Source organism: Lygodium microphyllum, chromosome 23 (genome assembly GCF_053477565.2).
Source record: "Lygodium microphyllum isolate KBCC chromosome 23, Lygodium_microphyllum_v1.1.10, whole genome shotgun sequence".
NCBI lineage: Eukaryota > Viridiplantae > Streptophyta > Polypodiopsida > Schizaeales > Lygodiaceae > Lygodium > Lygodium microphyllum.
The window spans coordinates 109,210,603-109,231,021 of NC_141157.1; the positions used below are offsets into that span (position 1 = coordinate 109,210,603).

At 44.5% G+C, this 20,419-nt stretch overlaps 1 protein-coding gene across 1 annotated transcript in view; it reads left to right on the forward strand.

The window, feature by feature from the left end:
- The window catches only part of AUG5 (HAUS augmin-like complex subunit), an 84,922-nt gene that overhangs the window by 21,074 nt on the left and 43,429 nt on the right, over positions 1-20,419 (forward strand). Inside the window, exon 4 of the mRNA XM_087664690.1 lies at positions 18,088-18,267. Coding sequence (XP_087520816.1) covers positions 18,088-18,267 — 180 coding nt within the window. The remainder of the gene's footprint in view (positions 1-18,087; positions 18,268-20,419) is intronic.

Here is a 20,419-nt window from a genome sequence, read left to right on the forward strand (position 1 = left end):
TATTTGCGAGTTCTTGCCACTGTTGGTTTTCCCTCTCGAAGAAGAAGCAACCAACTTGCACCCCTCTAAATAGATGTAAGTGGAGGACTTCTTGTGGACTTGATCATGCAGCCTCATATAACGCAAGAACTGACACTCAAACTTGTAGAAGGTTGGCAATCTAGGTAGTGAGATAATGTGCTGGATAAAATGGAAGTATTTGTCAGGCAACTTGGTCAAGAAGAAGTGACCTGATCATCATCTGTCTTCAGAGAGCCAGTAGTGGCAAACTCAGCTAGTAACCTCCGATATTCGGTCAACTTGACTTTCAAACCATTCTCTTAATGGAAAATTCTTGAAGCTCAAAGTTCATGTTTATATGCCGAGTACGATCTCAAGCCGCATAGTGGTCGATGAGATGACTCCAACATTCTGATGCAAGAGGAAAGTGCTGTAAGTGAGAGTGAAACTGAGGAAGCAAACCCAACATTAGCTCGACATTGGGTGTGGCATCGTGAGCTCTCCATAGACAGATGTAATCAGGGTGGGCTAGGTAAGGGTCAGGCATAGGCTCAAGACTAACAACAAGGTCCCAAAAACCCTAAGACTCAAGCCCTTGCTGCATACAGTTTGACCAAGTAGTGAAATTCGACCCGTTGAAATGAGTCTTATGTGTGAAGGCATTCTTGGCCGAGGCAATAGGAGTGGTAGTGCTCGGATAAGGTGGATAGGGTGGGTATTGTGGTGGAAAGGAGTACACTTGGGGGTCCTATAGTGCCCACCATGCATTTGAGAAGTGTGCATGGTGGATCCAAATATGTGCATGGGATGACTCTAGGCATGGGCATTGACGCTGCACGAGAGGGACACGTGGAGTAGAGGATGGAAATCCTTGTGTAGGAGTGACCCATGGAAAGTGAGATGATGCACCATAAGCAGAGGAAGGAAATCCCTACATTTGAGAGGTCATGGGGTGTGTGTAGTGAGAGGAAGGAAATCCTTGCATTTGAGAGGTCATGGGGGTAGTGAGGGGGATGCCCATCATAGTTGTCCCAATAGGAAAATATGTACCTACATGAGGAAAGGTAGAGGAAATTGTGTTAGAGGGTGGCATTCCTTGTAATGAAGTTCCATAGTGCGGAATGGCTTTTGGAAAAGGATAGGTGACAGTGTTAAGAGGTGGAATGCACCCTAACGAGGCACCGTGATGTGAATATGGAATAGAGAATGAGATTGTGCTAGGAGCGGAGATAGAAGGTCCAGCTTCGAGTGTGGTAGAGGCGGATGTGGAATGTAAGCCGAGTTTTTGAAATGAGTGTAATATGGCTTCAAGAGAAGAGGGTGGGATGGGAGGGAGGGAAGAACAGTAATTGACTTTCTCAAATGAAACAAAAGATGTAGGTATGGGAGGGAGAGAAAAATAGTAATTGACTTTCTCAAATGAAACAAAAGATGTAGGTATGCTTGATGATGAATGTTTGTTTCTTGAGCCCCCTCTATTAAGATTTACATACATTTGACCATCCAGATCTTGCACACCAAAAGGCTAAATAGGAGAGGGTTTTGATTCGAACGACTCAAAAGGGTTGTACAAGCCTGACACAAGGCTTGGCAGAGATGATGATGATGGATCGCCAGTCGTCCCAAATGTCGTATTGCCTCCATGATCAGAAAGGTGGCCAGCCTCACCAATCGGTTCGGAAGGAGTAGCAAAATTGGAAGAAGGGATGTCTTCTGGTCCATACTTGTTGTGTAGGTACTCAAACTCCTCCTATGTGAGGTTAATGAAATCTGGAATATCTGGCATGGGTGTAAACATAGAGGTTGAATATGGAGTGTCGTCTTTCTCGCCAAGTTCATAATGCCTCCTCAGGGCCTTTAGTGATGATGGAGAAGCTTGATAAGATATCATGGGGTCACGAGAAGAAGGCGTCTGTGACATTATGATTCAGTTACGAGTCGTGTTGTGTGCCTCATGCAAAGACTAGCACTCCACATCTACATGATACTCTTTATAAGAGCACTAGCTTTGATACCATGTGAAGAAGAGTGTGGAGGCACTGCTAGGGTTTGCACTAAGGAAATACAAAGTGTACGACCACGATAGAATCACAATGAGACAAACAAAGTCACATAAAGCAAAACTCCAACCCTAAACGCAAAACTAAAAACTCAAACACAAACAGAAGAAGGGATAGAAAGAACACAATTCTGAAGTGAATGAATACTGTAAATGAGTGTAAGAGTATACAGTCTGCCCAAGGGGAGAGCAATGTGCCGGAGAGTAACGTCCACTAGAGACGGATCCCAAGTGTTGTGACCACCAATCGGAGTGATAGAGTGAAAGAAACACCAAATGCTAATCACTAGTGTAAGGAGATTGAGGCGGATGATGCCTAATGATGTGGACGAAGCAGCAAAACGTAGCAGTAGAATGCCGCAGTAAAACGATGTAGTAGAATGCTGTAGTTAAATGCTGCAGTAAAACGCAACAGTAAAATGCAACAGTAGAATGTTGCAATAAAAAGCCGTAGTAGAACTAGGTGATGGTAGTAGTCGTGAAGGCTGGACCGCCATGTGGTGGGAGATTGATGGCCGACATTTGCACACAAGGGTGAGAAACTTGCATGGAAGAGATGGGACTGAATGGGGGCATCTTGTCTATTTATAGATAAGGATGGTCCCTCCCAAATTAGGGTTTCATTGAACTCTCTCGAACCTCTCCTCGTTTTAGGGTTTTCATTAAATTAAGCTTGTTTTGGGGCTGTTTAAGTGGCTAATCAGCATGGAATGCATTTCTTAGCTCAACAGAACAGAGTACGGGCACCTGTATAGGGTGCCATGTATGGCATACAATGGCTAGTAGAACGGGCCTTTTATGAGACATGGGGAGAATAGGGAGGAGAGGGTTCCTGAACAAACAGGCTAGGTGACCTCTGTTCTTCATGATCCGCACGATAATCTCGCCGTTCTAGAAATTCTTAGAAAAAATCTCGGAGAGGGTGGATAGTGTTTGGCCAGTGTAGGCAGACTGTGGAAAGCAGTAACTGCTCGGGAAATGCACACAAAATCTCGACTAGAGGATAAAATGCAATGAAAGGCAATAAACTGAGAGCTCTAGAATGAGCTACCTCCTTCGTCAAAACAAGTGATAGACAGGTCAGAGCTCCTAAAGTCCTCGTCGGACTCAGACTGAGGCTCATAGGCAAGAGATGACAAGGCATGATTGCTAATAGTTTCCAACCTTTTACTGCTGCATTTATCGGGGCAGATTTTTGTTTTTGGCCTCTGGCAGCTTCTGGCAGGCTGGGGGACTTGAATCTGCACCTGGGCTGCTTCTACCAGATCGGGGGACTTGTTTTCTGCTCATTCAGGTCTGTGTTTTTGAAGGAAAATCCCTTGTCTATTGTGTATTTTTGGGTCTGTTGAAATAGGCCCCTATATCACCTGCGTTTTTGTGCAGATATCCCTTGGCACACTTGTTGCAAGAATAGGCCTTTAAGGCTAGGTGGTAGCTCTTCTTAGCTGGGCAGCAATGTTCTCTATTGGGCGGCCTGTTTATAGGTGGACAACATCCTTTCTCAGTTGCATTTCAAACTGGTTGGTCTTTTTTGACTAGGGCTACTTCTTTTTGGTGTTGGGTGGCCTCTTTTTCAGGCCAGGAGCAGGCCAGATTTGCGTTTATTGTAGGTACACCATTTCGGGGCACTCATGGTACATTGACAGCCCTTGGATTGGCTGCAATTACAAGCTAAAGACCTGTTTTCCTCTGCCTTTACTGCTCCCTTTCTCTACCCGGCATTATGTGTTCCCTTTAGCATTTGATACTCTCGTCTACCTTGCCTCAGTTAGTTTTCTTCTATACTGTGGCCCGACGGGGACCTCGATTATCAAAGACACCTCTTATTGGTTGCCTTTATTCCAGTGGCAGCATCTTCTTTTGTTTTCTTATAGGTATTTTATTGGAGGACATCTATGGTTGATGTGTTTGCTATGGGGGATTGTGTGGTTTGGGATCATTTGAATTGACCACCATCTTATTAATCTTTTCTGTTATGTTTTTTTAAGACTTCTGGTCCCCGATTGACATTGATGGCATCTCTTGAGTAGGTGCTACCCCTATCCACTCTCTCCACATCCGACAAACTGGATGGGATGAACTATCCTCTATGGTCATGTCGCATGGAGTCTCTCCTTGACGACTATGACCTTTGGGATTTTGTTACAGTCCCTATACCCTGACCTTCCGTGGATCCTCATGATGGTGTGACTGCGGATTCGACAGCTTTATGGGATAGGTTGAATACCAAAGCCTGCTATTCTCTCCTTTTGAGTTGTACAGATTCTGTGCACGTGTATGTTCGACATCTCCACACTGCTATAGAGATTTGGAGGAGATTGGTATCTCTTTTCTAGATCTAGATATTTGGGCATTGCTTATCTCTTGAGTTGAAGCTACGACATCTCTTTGTTGCAGATTTTCCTACGATGAGGGATTACATCCACAAGACGGAGGAGATTCAGGATGAGCTTTCATTTCTTGGTATAGACATACTTTAGAGGACCTGGCTGTGTTTCGACACCAACATATGATGTGCTCTACATCAGTCTTCTTACTTCTCGTAGCCGTGAGAGACTCACTTGGGAGAAGCTAGTTTCTTTGGTTCTTGAGCAAGATGTGCATCATAGTGAGCTAAATTTCTACGGAGTCCACGCACATGGCCTTGCTTATGTGACTTTATCTACAGGCATAGAACAAGCCATGCAGAAGAAAGGGAAGATGAAGAAGTTGGAGTTATCGTTTGACTTTGATACAACTTTTATGGGCAAGCGTAGAGGGTATCCCACGTGTTCTCATTGTGGGAAGACCTTGCACCCCGAGGAGAAGTATTGGAGGATATACCCTCACTTTCGATCGGGAGCGAAGGGTAGATATACATGAGAGCCTTCATCTTCTTCCACTTCAGCACTTGTTGTTTCCACCAAGTTAGTGTTTCTACACATTTATAAGGTGGAGGAGCCTTGCTTGTCTTGTCTTTTGAGCAGCCTTGGTGGTGCATCGAGTCCTATGACTCCTTGAGGTGATTTGTTATAGGTTCTCCGTCTGTTAGAGGGTAGCGTCATTATCAGTGACATTTCTTTGGCACCTATTAGTGGTGTTGGCACCTTACCTCTATTGTTTGACCGTCCATTGAGCTTCATTTCTAAGGTGCTACCGATTCCAAACTTGGGCTTCTCTCTCCTCTTAGTTCACGGAATTCATAAACTCGGGACCCGTGTTGTCTTCATTGAATCGACCATCTTTGTTGAGGATTCTTCTATGGGAGCCACTTTTGTGATAGGTTGGTAGGAGAGGGGGACTATCTATGCTCCATTCCCCTTCCATTGTGCAGGGCCCTTCAGGCAGTTTTATATTGCCGCACCAGTTTCTGACTGTGTACCATTTATCCCATAGGTTCCATCCCATCCCCCACCATCTCCTCTAGTGGTTCCTGTTGAGCTAAAAATGCATTAGCTTTACTTAAATAGCCCCAAAACTTGCTTAATTAATGAAGAAAGCTTGTTTATTTAAAAGAAACGCGATCGTAGACAGTTTTTGTGTCCCATAAGCATAAACCCACTTGGGAGGGCTCAAACTTTCTATAAATAAGTATGCTGCCCTCCATTCAGCCTTGAATCTCATTTTTGCAAATTTCAGGTGTTTCAGCTGCTGCCCACACCCCGTTCGCGGAGGATATCTCAGGTGAAGCTGTCCATTGCTGTCTACATCAGTTGGCACTTGTTTTCCAGCCTTCTTCACGCAGTTTGGAGCTGATCCTAGCCATGCGAGTGTTGTTTCTGCACCAACTCGCTGTCCTACAGCTTGCCACGTCATCACAGCCCTTGTGTTTGCTGCTGCAGCTGTCATACTGACAGTTTTCTCTCTCCTCCAGCTGCCGCCATCTCTTGTAGGCTATCGCCAAGTTGTCTTGCCCTGCGTTTGACAGATTTTCTCTCCCCTTTGCTCTCGCCCACCATTTGCTACTTGCGTTTGGCTGTTTTCTTTCTCATCAGCCTGCGTTTACTGTATATTCTCTCTCCTCACTGTCGTTTGCATCAGATCCAGCTTCTCATTGCTACGCTTGCCGGTGTTGTCGGCATTCGGAGGCTGCCTTGCTGTGATTAGGGATCCGTTCGGAGTACGACATACTCTCCAGCTCATTACCCCTGCCTTGATCCTTGAGATACAGGAGTTCGAGGTTCAATATTCATTCACTACATAGTGTGTTTGCTGCATGAGCATTGTATATTCAGCAGTTATATCACTTCATTTATTTTTTATGTTCATTGTCTCTGAGTTACCCTAACCCTAACTGTGTTCTTTTATCAGTCTGTGCTTTGTCGTACGATTGCTATTTGTGCTTCTGTGTTATAGTATTTCTTTACAGTTTCCTCACATCTTCCATTCTTTTTAAAGGGGGACAATGTTGGTGATGCGACAGTGGATTTCCTAGCCCTTTGTGTTCTAGAGGGGGACTTTCTAGGATCGTGCAGAGTTGCTTCAGGGTTTTTAGTCTACTTTGGGCCTTTCTTTTATGTGGCTATCCCTTTTCTTCGTTATCAAGCCACCATTCCTTGTCGCTTGGCCCTTGGTCCTTGGTGTTTTTATGCAGCTCATGGCACCTTTGATAGTTCCTTGCTATCATCTCATAGTTGGATTAGAAGCTCGGCTCACCTATTCTCGACTTGAGTTTTTTGGAGTGATTTGTTCAAGGCTTGTCCGTTTCCTTTGCCCTTTGGTGGGCTTCAGTTTGATTGGATTTTTCTATGGAGAGAGGGTCTTGCTCCTTGGCTAGGTTTCTTCATCGATGGACTACATCGGCACTGGCACTCTTCTTGCCACCCTTGGATCCGCATCTCTTTTGGCCTTCCACCACATCCAAGATCTAAGAGGAGATGTTAGCAGTCATGTACACCTTGTGTGGTCATCTCCTGCACGTGAGCCTCAGTCTGAGTCAGATGAGGACATTAGGAGCTCTAACATTGTATTTGTTTGTCATTTTATGTGTTTTAGACACTTCAGATGGAGGGCACATTAGTGTATTTCTTTTTGTGCACTTTTGGCTATTTTTAAGGGGTTTGATCACATTTTGGGTTTTCCCTCTTTTTGGCCTATATATTGACAGCTTGCCCTTCCACTTTCATTATGTATTATCCATCATTGATCCTTCATGATCAGCCAACCCTTCTCATTCTCTCATCCCCCTACTACCGTCTAGTGCCCACATTGATGCGTAGAGTTGCACGTTGGAGCTGATTGTTGCAGTCTTGTACCTTCATCCATTGCAGTCACATTGTTCCTTCTCTCTCATGCATTCTCTCTTTGTCTCCTCTCTATGTTAACTTTCCTCTTTCCGTTGCACACTCTCACAGATTCAGGCTCATAGTTGTGTTAGTTTTGCTATTGACCAGGGCTTAGATCTCACTATGCTAGATGATGTATATTGTGTCCTCTAGTAGTATATAGGTGTGGTGGTAAGATGGTGCAAGAGCAACAGGTGGAGACAACTCAAGATTCACTCAGGGGTGCTTTGCACAAGGAGATGCAAAGAATAAACGCTGCATGATGAGAATGCACATGCAAGAAGATGCTACTTGGATAGTGTCCCTTGTGGGGAAATTGTTTACATCCAAATGTCCTTTTACAAAGATGATATGCTCATGCAATGCAAAGGGGCAGTACAATAGGGACTCTTAGAATCTGAATTTGGAACAAGGAATCTAGTAGTGGTTGGTTGTCCTCCCCATTGGAGCCTCGTCATGTGATGGCTTATGCTACATCAGTGATTGCGATCACCTATTGCATGAATCTCTAAGATTAGGGTGCTCCTCATCCCCATCTAAAGCTAGAAACTCCACAAAGTGCACATCCCTGCTAGTGTTGATGCCTTGAGTTTCTGGATTATACAATGTGTATCAAATTGAGTGGGAGGTATAGCCCACGAATAAATGTTGTGAAGGCTGAAGCCTTTAGATAAATCTTTCCTAGTTTTTTTTTTCCAAAGAAGAAAAATAAATCTATAAATAGGACTTCTTGGAACAAAATATCGCAAGGCAGTATGCAAAGTATAAAACAGCATCATAAGGGACTTAGATATCAAAAGATATGTAACAAGGGAAAGTCTGTTACAAGGCTTGAATGAATAACCTGTTAGCGTGTCCTATTTTGTATGTTCATCTGTCATTTTTGGTTGTGAGCTCCTGTTAGAGTCTGGTAGGAAACAGAGGAGCTCTGTCAGTCTAGGGTATTGCTATTTAGTGTGCATTTCTTTTTTGGGTGGTAGTCTGTCCATTTAGGGCATTTCCTATACAGTCAGTCCATTTCTTGGGCAGTGGGCCAGTTTAGGACTGACGCCAGCAAGTTGGCGAGATCTAGAGGTTGGTTCCTTTGAGCAGGTGGCCCATTCTGCTTGTCTTTTGTTGCAGATTGCTTGGTGATTATAGATTTGAAGGATGTGTTACGAGTTTTCAGGCTTTGATAACTCGGAGGAGGAGCTTCTTTCTCGCCACTCCTGTGAATGGAGACGTCACTATCGGGAGTCTCGTGATCGCAGACAGGATGAGTCTCCTTGAACCCGTCCTTCTTCTGTCCATGTATCTTAGAGGATTCCATCTACTAGGAAGGCACCGTTGGAGAAGCATCCATTGGATGTTCACATGCCTTCCTTGATTCTCTTTACACAGGTACCCATACTCCCTTCCTTTCCCAAGGAAGACAAGTTGGATGGTGGTTCCAACTATTCCCTATGGTTGTGCAAGGTGGAGTACATCCTCGACACTTTAGATTTATGGGTGCTTGTTTCGTCACTATTTCTCGTTCCGAGGAGGACCTTGATAATGGGGTCTCCATGGATCGTGCCACCTTATGGGATCGGCTCAACTCTTGAGCCCGTTCCTTTCTCTTTATGAGTCTCTAGGATTTTGTCCTTGTACATGTTCGCAGGTTGCTGACTGCGACGGAAGTGTGAGTGAAGCTTGCGTCTTTGTATTAGCACAAGACGTTTGCCCACAAGATCTTACTTGAGAAGAAGTTGCGGTTGCTCAGTCTTGATGCTTCTCCTTCTATGAAGGAGCACATCACGAAGATGGAGGATATGAGGGGTGAGCTTGCCTCTCTTGGATGCAAGATCTCCTTTGAAGACATAGCTATGATTCTTTTGACTTAGCTGCCATCTCCTCGATTCGATGTCTTCTACACCAGCCTTATTACCTTGAGGACATGCGAGAAGCTCTTATGGGAGGAGCTTTCACCGCTTGTCTTGGAGCATGACGAGTGACTCAAAGAGGTGGGGGCTAGTGGTTTTGACTCCACCAAGGCTTTTAGTGCAGGTACAAGTGGTGGGAAGACGAAGAAGCAGAAGGAGTACGCCAAGGACAAGAAGGAAGAGGACCAAAAGGATTCGAAGGAGAAGAAGCCCGTGCCCACATTGTGGGAAGGGCGCTCACTCCGAAGAGAAGTGTTGGCAGAAGTACCCTCATTTGAAGCCAAAGGAGAAGGATTTGAAGGCTAGCCCCACTACCACAGAGTCTGCCTTTGTACATTTGTTTGAGGTGGAGGATACAACCCTAGCTTCTACCACTCAGGAGAAGCCTTGGCTCTTGGACAGCAGAGCATCTTCTCACATGACCTTCAGGAAGGATTGGCTTCAGGATGTAGGTTCTAGAGGGGCACTGTCACCATTGGTGACAATTCTATTATCCCTATTCGAGGCATTGGGACTTTACCTTTGTTCTTAGACAAGCGGTATTCTTCCGCCAAAGTCCTTTATGTACTTATTTGGGTTTTAACTTTTTGTATGTCCATGGTCTTACATAGCTAGGTACTCCAGTCATTTTCACGGAGGATGTACTTGATTTGGGTTTTGACTTTTTGTCTGTCCATGGTCTTACATAGCTAGGTACCCGAGTCATATTCACCTAGGATGTGGTCACTGTGGAGGATGCTTCTATAAGTGCAACTCTTTGGATAGGTACACGGGAGGGTGGGCTCTACAAGCTCATAGCCTTAGCCGCGAGGGCTTCCCATGAGCTTGGCTGCTTTGGTGTGCTCGTTCTGGGCATCTTAACCTTGATGCGATTCGGCGGGCTTCTTAGCGGAAGATGGTGGAGGGACTTTTTGATTTCCCTCCTCTTCACACTTTATGCCCCAATTGCTTGAGGGCCAAGCAACATAGGTAGCCTTACCCATAGGTTGCTTTCAGGAGGGCTTCTTCTCCACTGGAGTTGGCTCATACTGATCTTTGTGGCCCTATTGGCACGGCCTCCCTAGGGACGACTTCAGTCGTTATGTGTGGCCATATTTTTTGGAGTACAAGAGCAATGTGTACTCTCCATTCTGTGAGCGGAAGGTGTTTGCCGAGACAACCTACTTCCTAAGTTCGTGGTGTACGAACTGATCATGGCGGCGAGGTTACTTCTCACCTCTTCTCTCAATTTTGCAGGGATCACGGTATTTGGGTGGAGTATTCCCATCCGAACACACCATCAGAGAATGATCACGGCGGCGAGTTTACTTCTCACCTCTTCTCTCAGTTTTGCAGGGATCACAGTATTTGGGTGGAGTATTCCCATCCGAACACACCATCAGAGAATAGTGTGGTGGAGCGCGCGAATCGGACCATGGTGGAGATGGCCCGCTCGATGTTGGGGCTCAATGTTGGAGCATAGGAGTCTTCCTCATTTCCTTTGGGGTGAGGCGGTGGCTACTGCTTTTCATATTTGCAAGCGTTCTCTGACTTCGGCCTTACAGGACATGACTCCCCTTGAGGCTTTCTTTGAGAGGAAGCCTTCCGTGCCTCATTTTTGCATCTTCGGATGTGATGCCTATGTGTCCATGTGGACAAGAAGAAGAGGCAGACGAAACTTGACTCGAAGTTGCGGAGGATTATTGTCGTGGGCTATAGCACGATCACAAAGGGCTATTGGCTCTACGACCCAACGGCACAGAAGATTGAGGTGAGCAGGGATGTGATTTTCGATGAGGCTGCATCTTCCGAGGATCCTATTGATGGTTCTCTTACAAATGATACCTCGTCATTGATTGACCCTCTCCCACCCTCTATCCCTCTTCTTCCTTCCAGGTTCCCTCTTAGCACTTCTTCTTCGTCCTCTTCTCCTCCCCTTCTCACCCTCCTCCTCCTCCTTTACCCACTACTCCGGCTTCCCTTCTGCCTTTGACGGACGCGACTTCTTCTTCGTCGAGTTCTACTACCCCTTTAGGCTTGCTTCTGGAGTCTTCTAGGGATGCTTAGCCGTCAAAGGGGGAGCCTTCTTCCGATGAGGAGGATCTATCTTCCCCTAGTGCGGGGGAGTTCCTTTCATAGACAGGTGCTTTGCAGGTTCTGGAGGCTACATGGTCTCCTTCGCAACAAGTGGAGTCTCTTAGGATTCCTCGGTGGTACAGGCAGCTTATGTAGGATTTCGGTGTTTCTCACTTTCCAGCTACTCCTGCAGGTCCACACCAATTAGTTCAATTACAGGCCTAGCGGGATAGTTCACCTTGTGTGAACTATGCTCTTATGTCTTAGATTCTTCAAGATTTCGAGCCTTCTATTCTTGAGGAGGCTTTTGCACAGGATGTTTGGAGACAGGCTATGCAGGATGAACTTGATTCCATCGAGCGAGATAAGACGTGGGAGTTTGTACCATGTCCCAAGAAGGGGAAGGTGGTAGGTGTAAAGTGGGTCTTTAAGACCAAGTATCGTGCTGATGGTTCCTTGGACAAGCATAAAGCTAGGCTTGTTGCCAAGGGTTTTGTATAGCGAGTAGGATTGGATTATTTTGAGACCTTTGCTCATACGGCTCAGATGTGTATTATTCGAGTTATTTTGGCTCTTGTAGCCCACCACCGTTGGCCTGTCTATCAGATGGACACCAAGTCTGCCTTCTTGAATGGCGTCCTTCAGGAGGAGATTTATGTTTCACAGCCTCTTGGTTTTCTTGTTCAAGAGAAGAAGGATCATGTCTACAGGTTGCGAAAGGCCCTTTACGGATTGAAGCAGGCTCCTCGTGCTTGGTACCAACGGATTGACTGCTTCTTTGTGTAGAGTGGTTTCCATCGCTTCGATCATGACCCCAAACTATATTTCTAGGTTGTAGGTGGCCGTTGTGTTTTGCTGATTTTGTATGTTGATGATCTTATCATTACAGGGAGTGACACTCAGGAGGTGGATCACACTCGGACTATTCTTTGGCAAGAGTTTGACATGACGGATCTTGGGATCCTCCATTTCTTCCTTGGATTAGAGACGTATTAGATGGCACATGGCATTCTTATATCGTAGCACAGGTACATCTCCGAACTTCTTTCGAAGTTTCGTATGGCCGATTGTAGGCCTATTTCTTGCCCCATGGAGCCTGAGACCAAGTTTGTGGCAGATGGAGTTCCCCTTACTGATCCCACCCGTTACAGGTACCTTGTTGGCTCTTTTATCTGGCTTATCCACACTCGGCTGGATATCTCTTTTGTGGTGGCTTTGTTGTCTTCTTTTATGTAGACTCCCACACAAGATCACTGGAGGGTTGTCTTGTGTGTCCTTCGGAATTTGCAGGGGACTCAATCCTACGGGACTATGTATGGAGAGGGGGTCACTCTTTCTAGATGGAGTGATTCTGATTGGGCAGGTGATGTGGCTTCCAGATGATCCTCTACAGGAATGCATTTTCCCTTGGATCAAGAGCTGTCTCTTGGAGTAGCAAGAAGTAGCCTAGTGTGGCTCTTTCTTCTACGGAGTCTGAGTATCGGGCCTTACGTTTGACCACTATGGAGACAGTTTGGCTCCGTCGTATGTTGACAGAGATAGGCCTTCCACAAACAGGACCTATGGAGCTACGCGTGGACAACCAGAGTACCCTTGCTCTGGCTAAGAACCCGGTGTTTCATGCTCGCATGAAGCACATTGAGGTTCAATACCACTATGTTTGAGAGGGGATTGTGGATTCAGAGCTAGCAATGGCCTATTGTCCTACGGCGGACAATGCGGTTGTTCGCGTCACGAAGCCTTTGTCTCGGGCTTCTTTGCTTTATTGCATGTGCTTGTTAGGTCTTTAGACCCTCCTAGAATCTTAGAGGGGGTGTTAGCTTGCCTATTTTGTATGTCAGTCTGTCGTCTCCTGGTTGTGATCTCCTGTCAGAGTGTGGCAGGAGGCAGAGGAGCTCTATCAGTCTAGGGTATTGCTATTTTAGTGTGCATTTCTTTTTGGGTGGCTGTCTGCCCAATCAGGGCATTTCCTATGCAGTCGGCCCATTTCTTGGGCAGTCGGCCAGTTTAGGGCTGCCACCAGTAGGTCAGCCAGATCTGGAGGTTGGGGGCTATATATAGCAGTTCCTCCCTATTCATTCTCTTTCACTTCTTCCTGCAGATCCAGCACACACTGCTCCCTCTCCTCTCCGACATTGGTGCTGCCATCTTTTCTAGCCTGATCTGGTGCCCTCATTGACGCTCCGGGCTGCATGCAGGGACTGATCAGTCCACAGCTTTGTATCCAGCATTCATTTCAGTCAGTGCAGTATTTCTTCCTTTATTTTCTTCTTCCTCTCTCTCTCTCTCTCTCTATCTTTGAAAAGAAAGAAAGTTCCAAAATCCCAAATCCTAAGAAAAGCGATCTCTCCTCTTCCTCATAGTCTTGGAACTGTTATGTATGCGCTCCGATCTCCCATCGAGAGTGTGCAAAATCTTTGTCCAAATCCTTGGAGAGCGTCTTTGAGGGAGTATTGATGTTGGCAAACTCTTGATGTATTCCTCAATCCCCATAGAATCAAGCCATCTTGTTGGAGATAAATTGGTTGTCTTTGTCAACTTGAATGGCCTTCAACTTTCCGTGTAGATTGCATTTCTTCAAAGATTAGCTAGTCTCAAAATAGGGAGAACGCATGTGACTCAAATGGCAAAAGGAAAGCTCATGTCATCCTACAAAATAATTAACAATGAGCAGAAAGTAGATGTTCCCTTTCAAGGACTCTTGTGGCATAGGCCCACACAAATCCGTATGTACCAACTCCAATGGACACTTGGTCCTCTGAGACACCTTGTTGGGGATGGAATTTCGTTGCAACTTCCCTTTGATGGAGGATATGTAGGGTGTTTGGCCCCAACCTTTGGTAAGCCACAAACCATCCTGTCACAAGCCACCTTTTGAAGGTTCTTGTGGTTGAGGTGATTGAATTGAGCATGTCATAACTTGGTTTGGGACTAAGAAGAAGGAGATAATGAGAGAGGGCTACTAAATTCTTCAACTTGTAGATGCCATGCTTCTCATAGCCTTGGCAGACCACTACACGTGTCTTTCATTTGGCCATCTTGGATCTTGAAAGAGTTAGCATTAAACTCTACTAGTAGCCCTAGGCTGCAGATTTTGCTTACCAACAAGAGGTGAAAGCCAAGATTGGGCACATAGAGCTCTTCTGATGTGAAAGCACCTCCATGTTGCTTTGAAATGATTTGAATATCTCCAATGCCACAAACATGAACTGAAGAATTATCACCAATGAAGACATTGCCTTGCATCGAACATAAGTGTTCAATACCTTTGATGGAGTCGTGTAGGAAAGTGCTACTACCCATGATCCATTCCCGAGCCAAGGAGACCATCAACAATGCATCTTAGGAGGGTGATGGCTCCAACGTCTCCAAAATTCAAATGTAGAAATATTGATGAAGATGGAGCAGTTGCTACTCCTGACGACTTGGGAATCATTCTTGTTGTCCTCCTTGTCCTTATTTGGTTGATTCTTCTTGAAGTGACTTGTCTTGTTATATTGTGGTAGATGGAGTCCTCCTCCTTGGATTTGTTGTTGTTCTTCTTGTCCTTGCTCTTCTTCTTTGTGTTTGCATTTTGGCCTATCGAAGCCTCCGAATTCTTCTTAGATGGAAAATGTAGCTTGAAACAGTCCTCTTGATCCACCACCATGGCAACGAACTCTTCCCATGTATGGTATCAGCCCTTTCGGAGGAGGTGATTAAAGAAGGGTAAAATTGACCATATTGAGGGGCTAGCTATGCAAGTATGTTGATAGCCAATCTTTGAAGGAGATCACTTGCTCTTTTGGGAGAATCTCATATGAGAGCTGTTGCAGGTTGTTGATGCAACCTTTCATTGATGTAGACTTGTTCACGTCTAAAGTCAGCATTTGCACCTTCAAAGACATCCACTTCATGGGCATCATCTGGTTTTATAGCTGCTCCAAGTGTAGCCATATCTATAATGCACTTGTCATATGCTTGATATGGGCAATGACCGCTTGTGTGCACAAGAGAAATATGAAGGAATGGACGGAGCATTCGGTTTGTCCCAATGCACTTGGGCCTTCTCGAAATCAGCTTTCTCAAATGTAGAAAGAGAGTTCCAATCCTTGATGGATCTTCATGGTCACCATCTCTACAAGATCATAACGACTCCGAATGGCCCCCATTGTTGAGAAACCAAGTCATTCAATACATTTCCCCTACTTCATTCCTATTTTGGTTTCCATTTACATCCCCAAAAAGGCTTTATTTGGATCATTATTAGTGTTGTGGGGCCACCTGAGATAGTTGGGGCACCACTCGAGAGACTTCAGTGGGTGCCACTGGAGACAGTCTGTGCCTATAAATATGGCATTGACTTCCCTCATTCCATCCCACACATTCATTCCTTCAAACACTCTCTCACTCTCTTCCATATTCTTTTCTCCTTTCTCCATCCTCTCCATTGCCGTTCATACCCAGCAAGTAGGACATTATGGTTCATGGCTTTTGCATCCATCTCCACCTAGCATCATCATTAGGCTTGTGTTTGCTCCAATTTCAGGCCATCTACAGCTGGTTACACCCTCTTTATCAGCCCTACATCAGATACTTGCGTTTTTGTGTTATCTTCACTCGTGAAGGGCTGCCCAACGATGCTTGTCTGCAGCCACTTACATGGATGGATCTTCATTAGATATTCTTGTGTTTTCTTCTCTAATTGGCTGCTTAGCAGTCGCCTTGATAGCAGCCATCATCTTGGAGAGATTCAACGGCATATCCTTCATCTTTGACAACTCCCGAGGACTGCGTTTCGCTCCCTCTACAGCTGGCTGTCCTTTCCTTCACCCTTTAGCATTTACCTTCTATGTCCTACTGTTGGAGGACTGCATTTCGCTCCCTTCACTGTGTAGATTCCCTACAAGTTCTGTTGCCTGATTCATAGAGGACAATGCAGAGCTTCGGGTCTATTGTATTGGCTTGATTCACTTAGCATGATTTGATGATTCATGATTTCATCATTCGTCATCATCTTTTTTTGTGTTTTTTGAGTTTCTCTTCTCTCTTAGTGTTTGCCATATACACACTGTGTTTCTCCCGACAAACCCTAATGTCTTTGTGGTTTGCTTTCACAACAGTCATATTTTGACATGGTACCAGAGCATACTTGTTATTTTGACATCCATCATTACCTTCTATATGCTAATTTCTGAAGTTGTCTCCATCTAGCTTTTAATCTTGAGGAAGCGCTGGTAGAACGGGGACCTTACTGACCATCAAGGCCTAGAAATCTATGCCCGAATCATTAGACATCCTTCTCCCCTTTAGGATGCCACTCTTCATACGTAGCTCCCTTCTAATTCCAAAAACACAGACGGCTAGGACTTCCTTTACTCAATTAGTGGGTCTTCTTCACAATTAGAGGTGATGAAAACTCAAAATCTGCCGTGGATTGCTGAAATTGGTTAGGTTGGATTAGTCTTACGCCCTACTCGAGTAACTTCTTATCTTCTTCAGCATCATCAATCTTCCTCGTCCTCTCCTCATCTTACTTGGTAGGCACTCACACAACTAGTGTTGGGTGATGCTGAGATGGTTGTTCGTGACTTGTGGCTTTGGAGGTTGTGGTTCAGGACTGCCAGAGGCTGAGCAGACATTTGCTGTGACAAGATAGCGAGTGCATTCCAGGGTACGCTAGTCTACTTGGGGCTGCTACTGATACGGCCATGAGTAATTTTTGAAAGGCTCAGTTCAAAACGTCTCTGACTTTTAAGTTTTAGTAGACCTTAACCCAAAAAATTCAAAGTGAAAGAGTTGGTGTTAATTGGGCATGATGCATAGTGTGGTAGACATCAGTAGGACTGGACGTGCGTGCTGAAAGAACTGGGGAGCATGTGTGAACAGGTTTGTGGGTTGGTGCATGTGTTTCTGGGTCTGATGCTCATCTTGCATGTGTTAAATTCTTTGGGGCAGCCATGTGGAAAACAAGGGAGTTTGTTTTAAAAACTTTCAAGATACACTGTTGCTTTCACTCTACCATTCAGATCTATTCTCTCTTTCACTCTACCATCTGGATCTATTAGGGTTAGAGTTTACACAGAGTCAGAGATACATTTTAACCTCAATTGTGTTGCCAAAATTGCTTAGGGCAGTAACAACTACAATGCTGGTTGGCAGCCCCCTTGCATGCAGCATGCTGCAGCCGTATTATATGACTAATTGGAGGATGATCAATCCCACCTTTGGATTCTCTCCTCTCTTTTCTGTTGTGTATGTTTTTGAGACTTATGCCATACTGGTGTGCGTCTACAAATTTTACCCACTGTGTTTGTACTATGGTTATACCTGTGTGTGTCCGTAGATGTTCATGCATTCAACAGTCACCAGGTGGAGAAGAAACTAGCTAGAATGCTACAAGACACTTGCGGTGGTTAAGCCAAAAGGGATCTTACTTGGAGGTTTTTGCTGCTTCACAATTTTTTTTCTGGTTGAAGTTTGAGAGACGTGAAAGCAATACTCTGATTGAGTGGTGTGAGATTTTTTTAATGCAGCATTCGTTGATGGCTTGTTCTAACTTCTGATCACAGCATGGAGAGTTGATATTGTCATCTCTTTCTTCTTTATTTTGGTACCTACATGTGTAGACTATGCCTTGATGCGTACGGTTGCCCTTTCTTGTCTTCTTCACGAGTTCCATTTGAATTTGCACTGCACTGCTATATTGTCAGAAAGTCTGTAATTTTGCACTCAGATTAAATAATGTCTCAAAATATCATAATGATGGGTGATAATTGCATTGTAGTATGATAAATTTGGAAAGCTTTTGCTGCTTTGGTATTTGCAGAGAGCACATGTTCAACAGTTTATGGCAACTGAGGAGGCCTTGAATGCTGCTGCAGATGCACGAAAAGCTAGTGAGGAGTTAATAAGGCGAATTCAAGGAGGCTCTAGTGGAGGTGATGCTGTCTCTCTGGCTAATGCAAGGGATATTGCTCAAAGCACTGGGAGTTCTCGGCAGGTTGAGGTATGTTGTCAAATGTTGGGATTAGTATTCAATCATTCACTTATTCTTGGCTTATTTGTGCTATTTGAGCGTTCCAACGAAAAACATTTGTTATATGGATCCTTTAAGTTTCATGCCTAACTACTTGGGACCTGCTTATCTGCAATTTGATCACAATGTTTGGCCATCAGTTACCAAGCACCAGTTCTGAATAATTCACAGACCACTTACCACAAGACTCTATGTGGATTGTGGTGGGTGTATGTAGTGTTGCTAGCATGCTAGATTAAGGTTGTTTTTGATCAAAGTCTCCTATCTGAAGAGTAGAGTTCCAAGCCAGTGCATGTCGAGTATGTTAAGTCATCCATGTATCTTTGGAGTGCATGATTTGTCGGAGGCCAAAATTTCAATGCCTTCCTACGCTTATGGTCAGATGGAAGAAGTTCAAGGTGGTTGGGATACAGAAAACAATCAGTTTGTGACGGCATCAAGAAAGGGTAAGTAGAATTGCACATAAGCCATCAGTATAGACTGCACAATCCCCAAGTTTGATGTGAAGAGGCCATGTTGGTTGTCTTCAAAAGTCAAAATGTACATGACACATGCAGTTTTTGTATGATCCAATCTATTTATTCATGCCGTCTTCAAAATTTGACGTTACTTGAACTTTTTGTATGACCCAATGCATTTGCAGCTCACAAGATCGTGGGTGTCCAAAATGTCTAACAAGCTTGTGTGATCCTATGCAATGTAATCTGATCTGGCCATAACAAATCCTTCCATTATGTTCTTTTTTGAGGGGAAGCAAGTTAGATTTGGGCAAACTAATTGTCATTCTGGTGCCATGTCAAATTAATTGAGGGATGCAATAGTTCACACACTATTTGTCAGCCTAGGGCCATATTAATGGAGTGATGTATTAGTTCACACATTTTGTTTTCAATTACAAGGCATAAATACGGAATCATCAGCCTATGTTTGAGCCAACACATGTGAAGCTTTAGGCAACAGAAGTCCTTGCATATGTCGGTTACTTTAGAGACCAAGGCTTACATGAAAGTGGGAAAGTAGAAAATTCAAAGAGACACAAAAAGATTTAGAATGTCCCCACTTACATATTGAGAAAATGCAAGCATTCGGCCATGGTAGAATTGGGTATTTCTTAATGGGAAAGCAGTATTGATATGCTTTGGTCGGCCTTCTTTCCTCCAAGGATCAAATTATCTAATGACCAATGGATGTTTGAATAAATGGTCACAACCACCACTGATAGAACCATGTTCAACTGGGGTGTGACTGTCCAAAACATGCTGATTTCAAACAGACAGGATCTCCTAGAGTTTAGGAAATAAAAACATCATAAAATGCATAATATGCTACCTTCCTTAGATGCTTCTTTGTTTGTTGATCCTGCTGAATGATTTTTGGGACAAAAATCAATTGTTAAATGGCAGAAAAATCAGAGCAGGAAATTAGGGCTAGCTGTGAGGAGTAGAACTGGATGAGCTTCACAACACAAACAAGAGGAGATCATAGCTGCAACTTCTGATTGCTTGCCTTATGTACATTGCTCCTCTTTGGGCTTGGATTCATGATTAAGAGAAGGAAAGCTTTGCTAAGAGAAATGACCTTTAGAAGGGTTGTAAATGAAGAAACTAGTAGGGGAAATGGCTCCCTTTGGGGTTGCTTCAGCTGTAACACTCTCATCTCAGCTTGCCTTCTTGTTTTCAAATTGGTTAGGTGTTGGCCAAAAGTAGTTTCACTGGAGATGCATGAGGATGTCTACGATGGCTGAAGTTGCCAAATGCAGCAAAAGAGATGTCGATTGGGGTTGGTGATGGCTGTTTGGGGCCAAATGCAGTAGTGGAAGAAGCACGAGGCAGTAGGCGGCAGTTGGAAGGGCAGTTGCTAGGGGTTGGAGCAGTAGAGAGAGTGGTGGGAGCAATCACAAAGGCTGGATAGCCACGTGGGACGAAGGTTGATGACAAAGATCTTCACATGAACGTGAAAAAATTGCATGGAAGGGATGAAGATTGAATGGGGGCAGTATATCTTTTAATAGATGTGGATGGACTCTCCCAAATTAGGATTTCATAGAAACTCTCTTTAACCACGCATGGATTTTGCGTTTTTCATTAAATAAGCACATTTTGGGGCTGTTTAAGAGTTAATT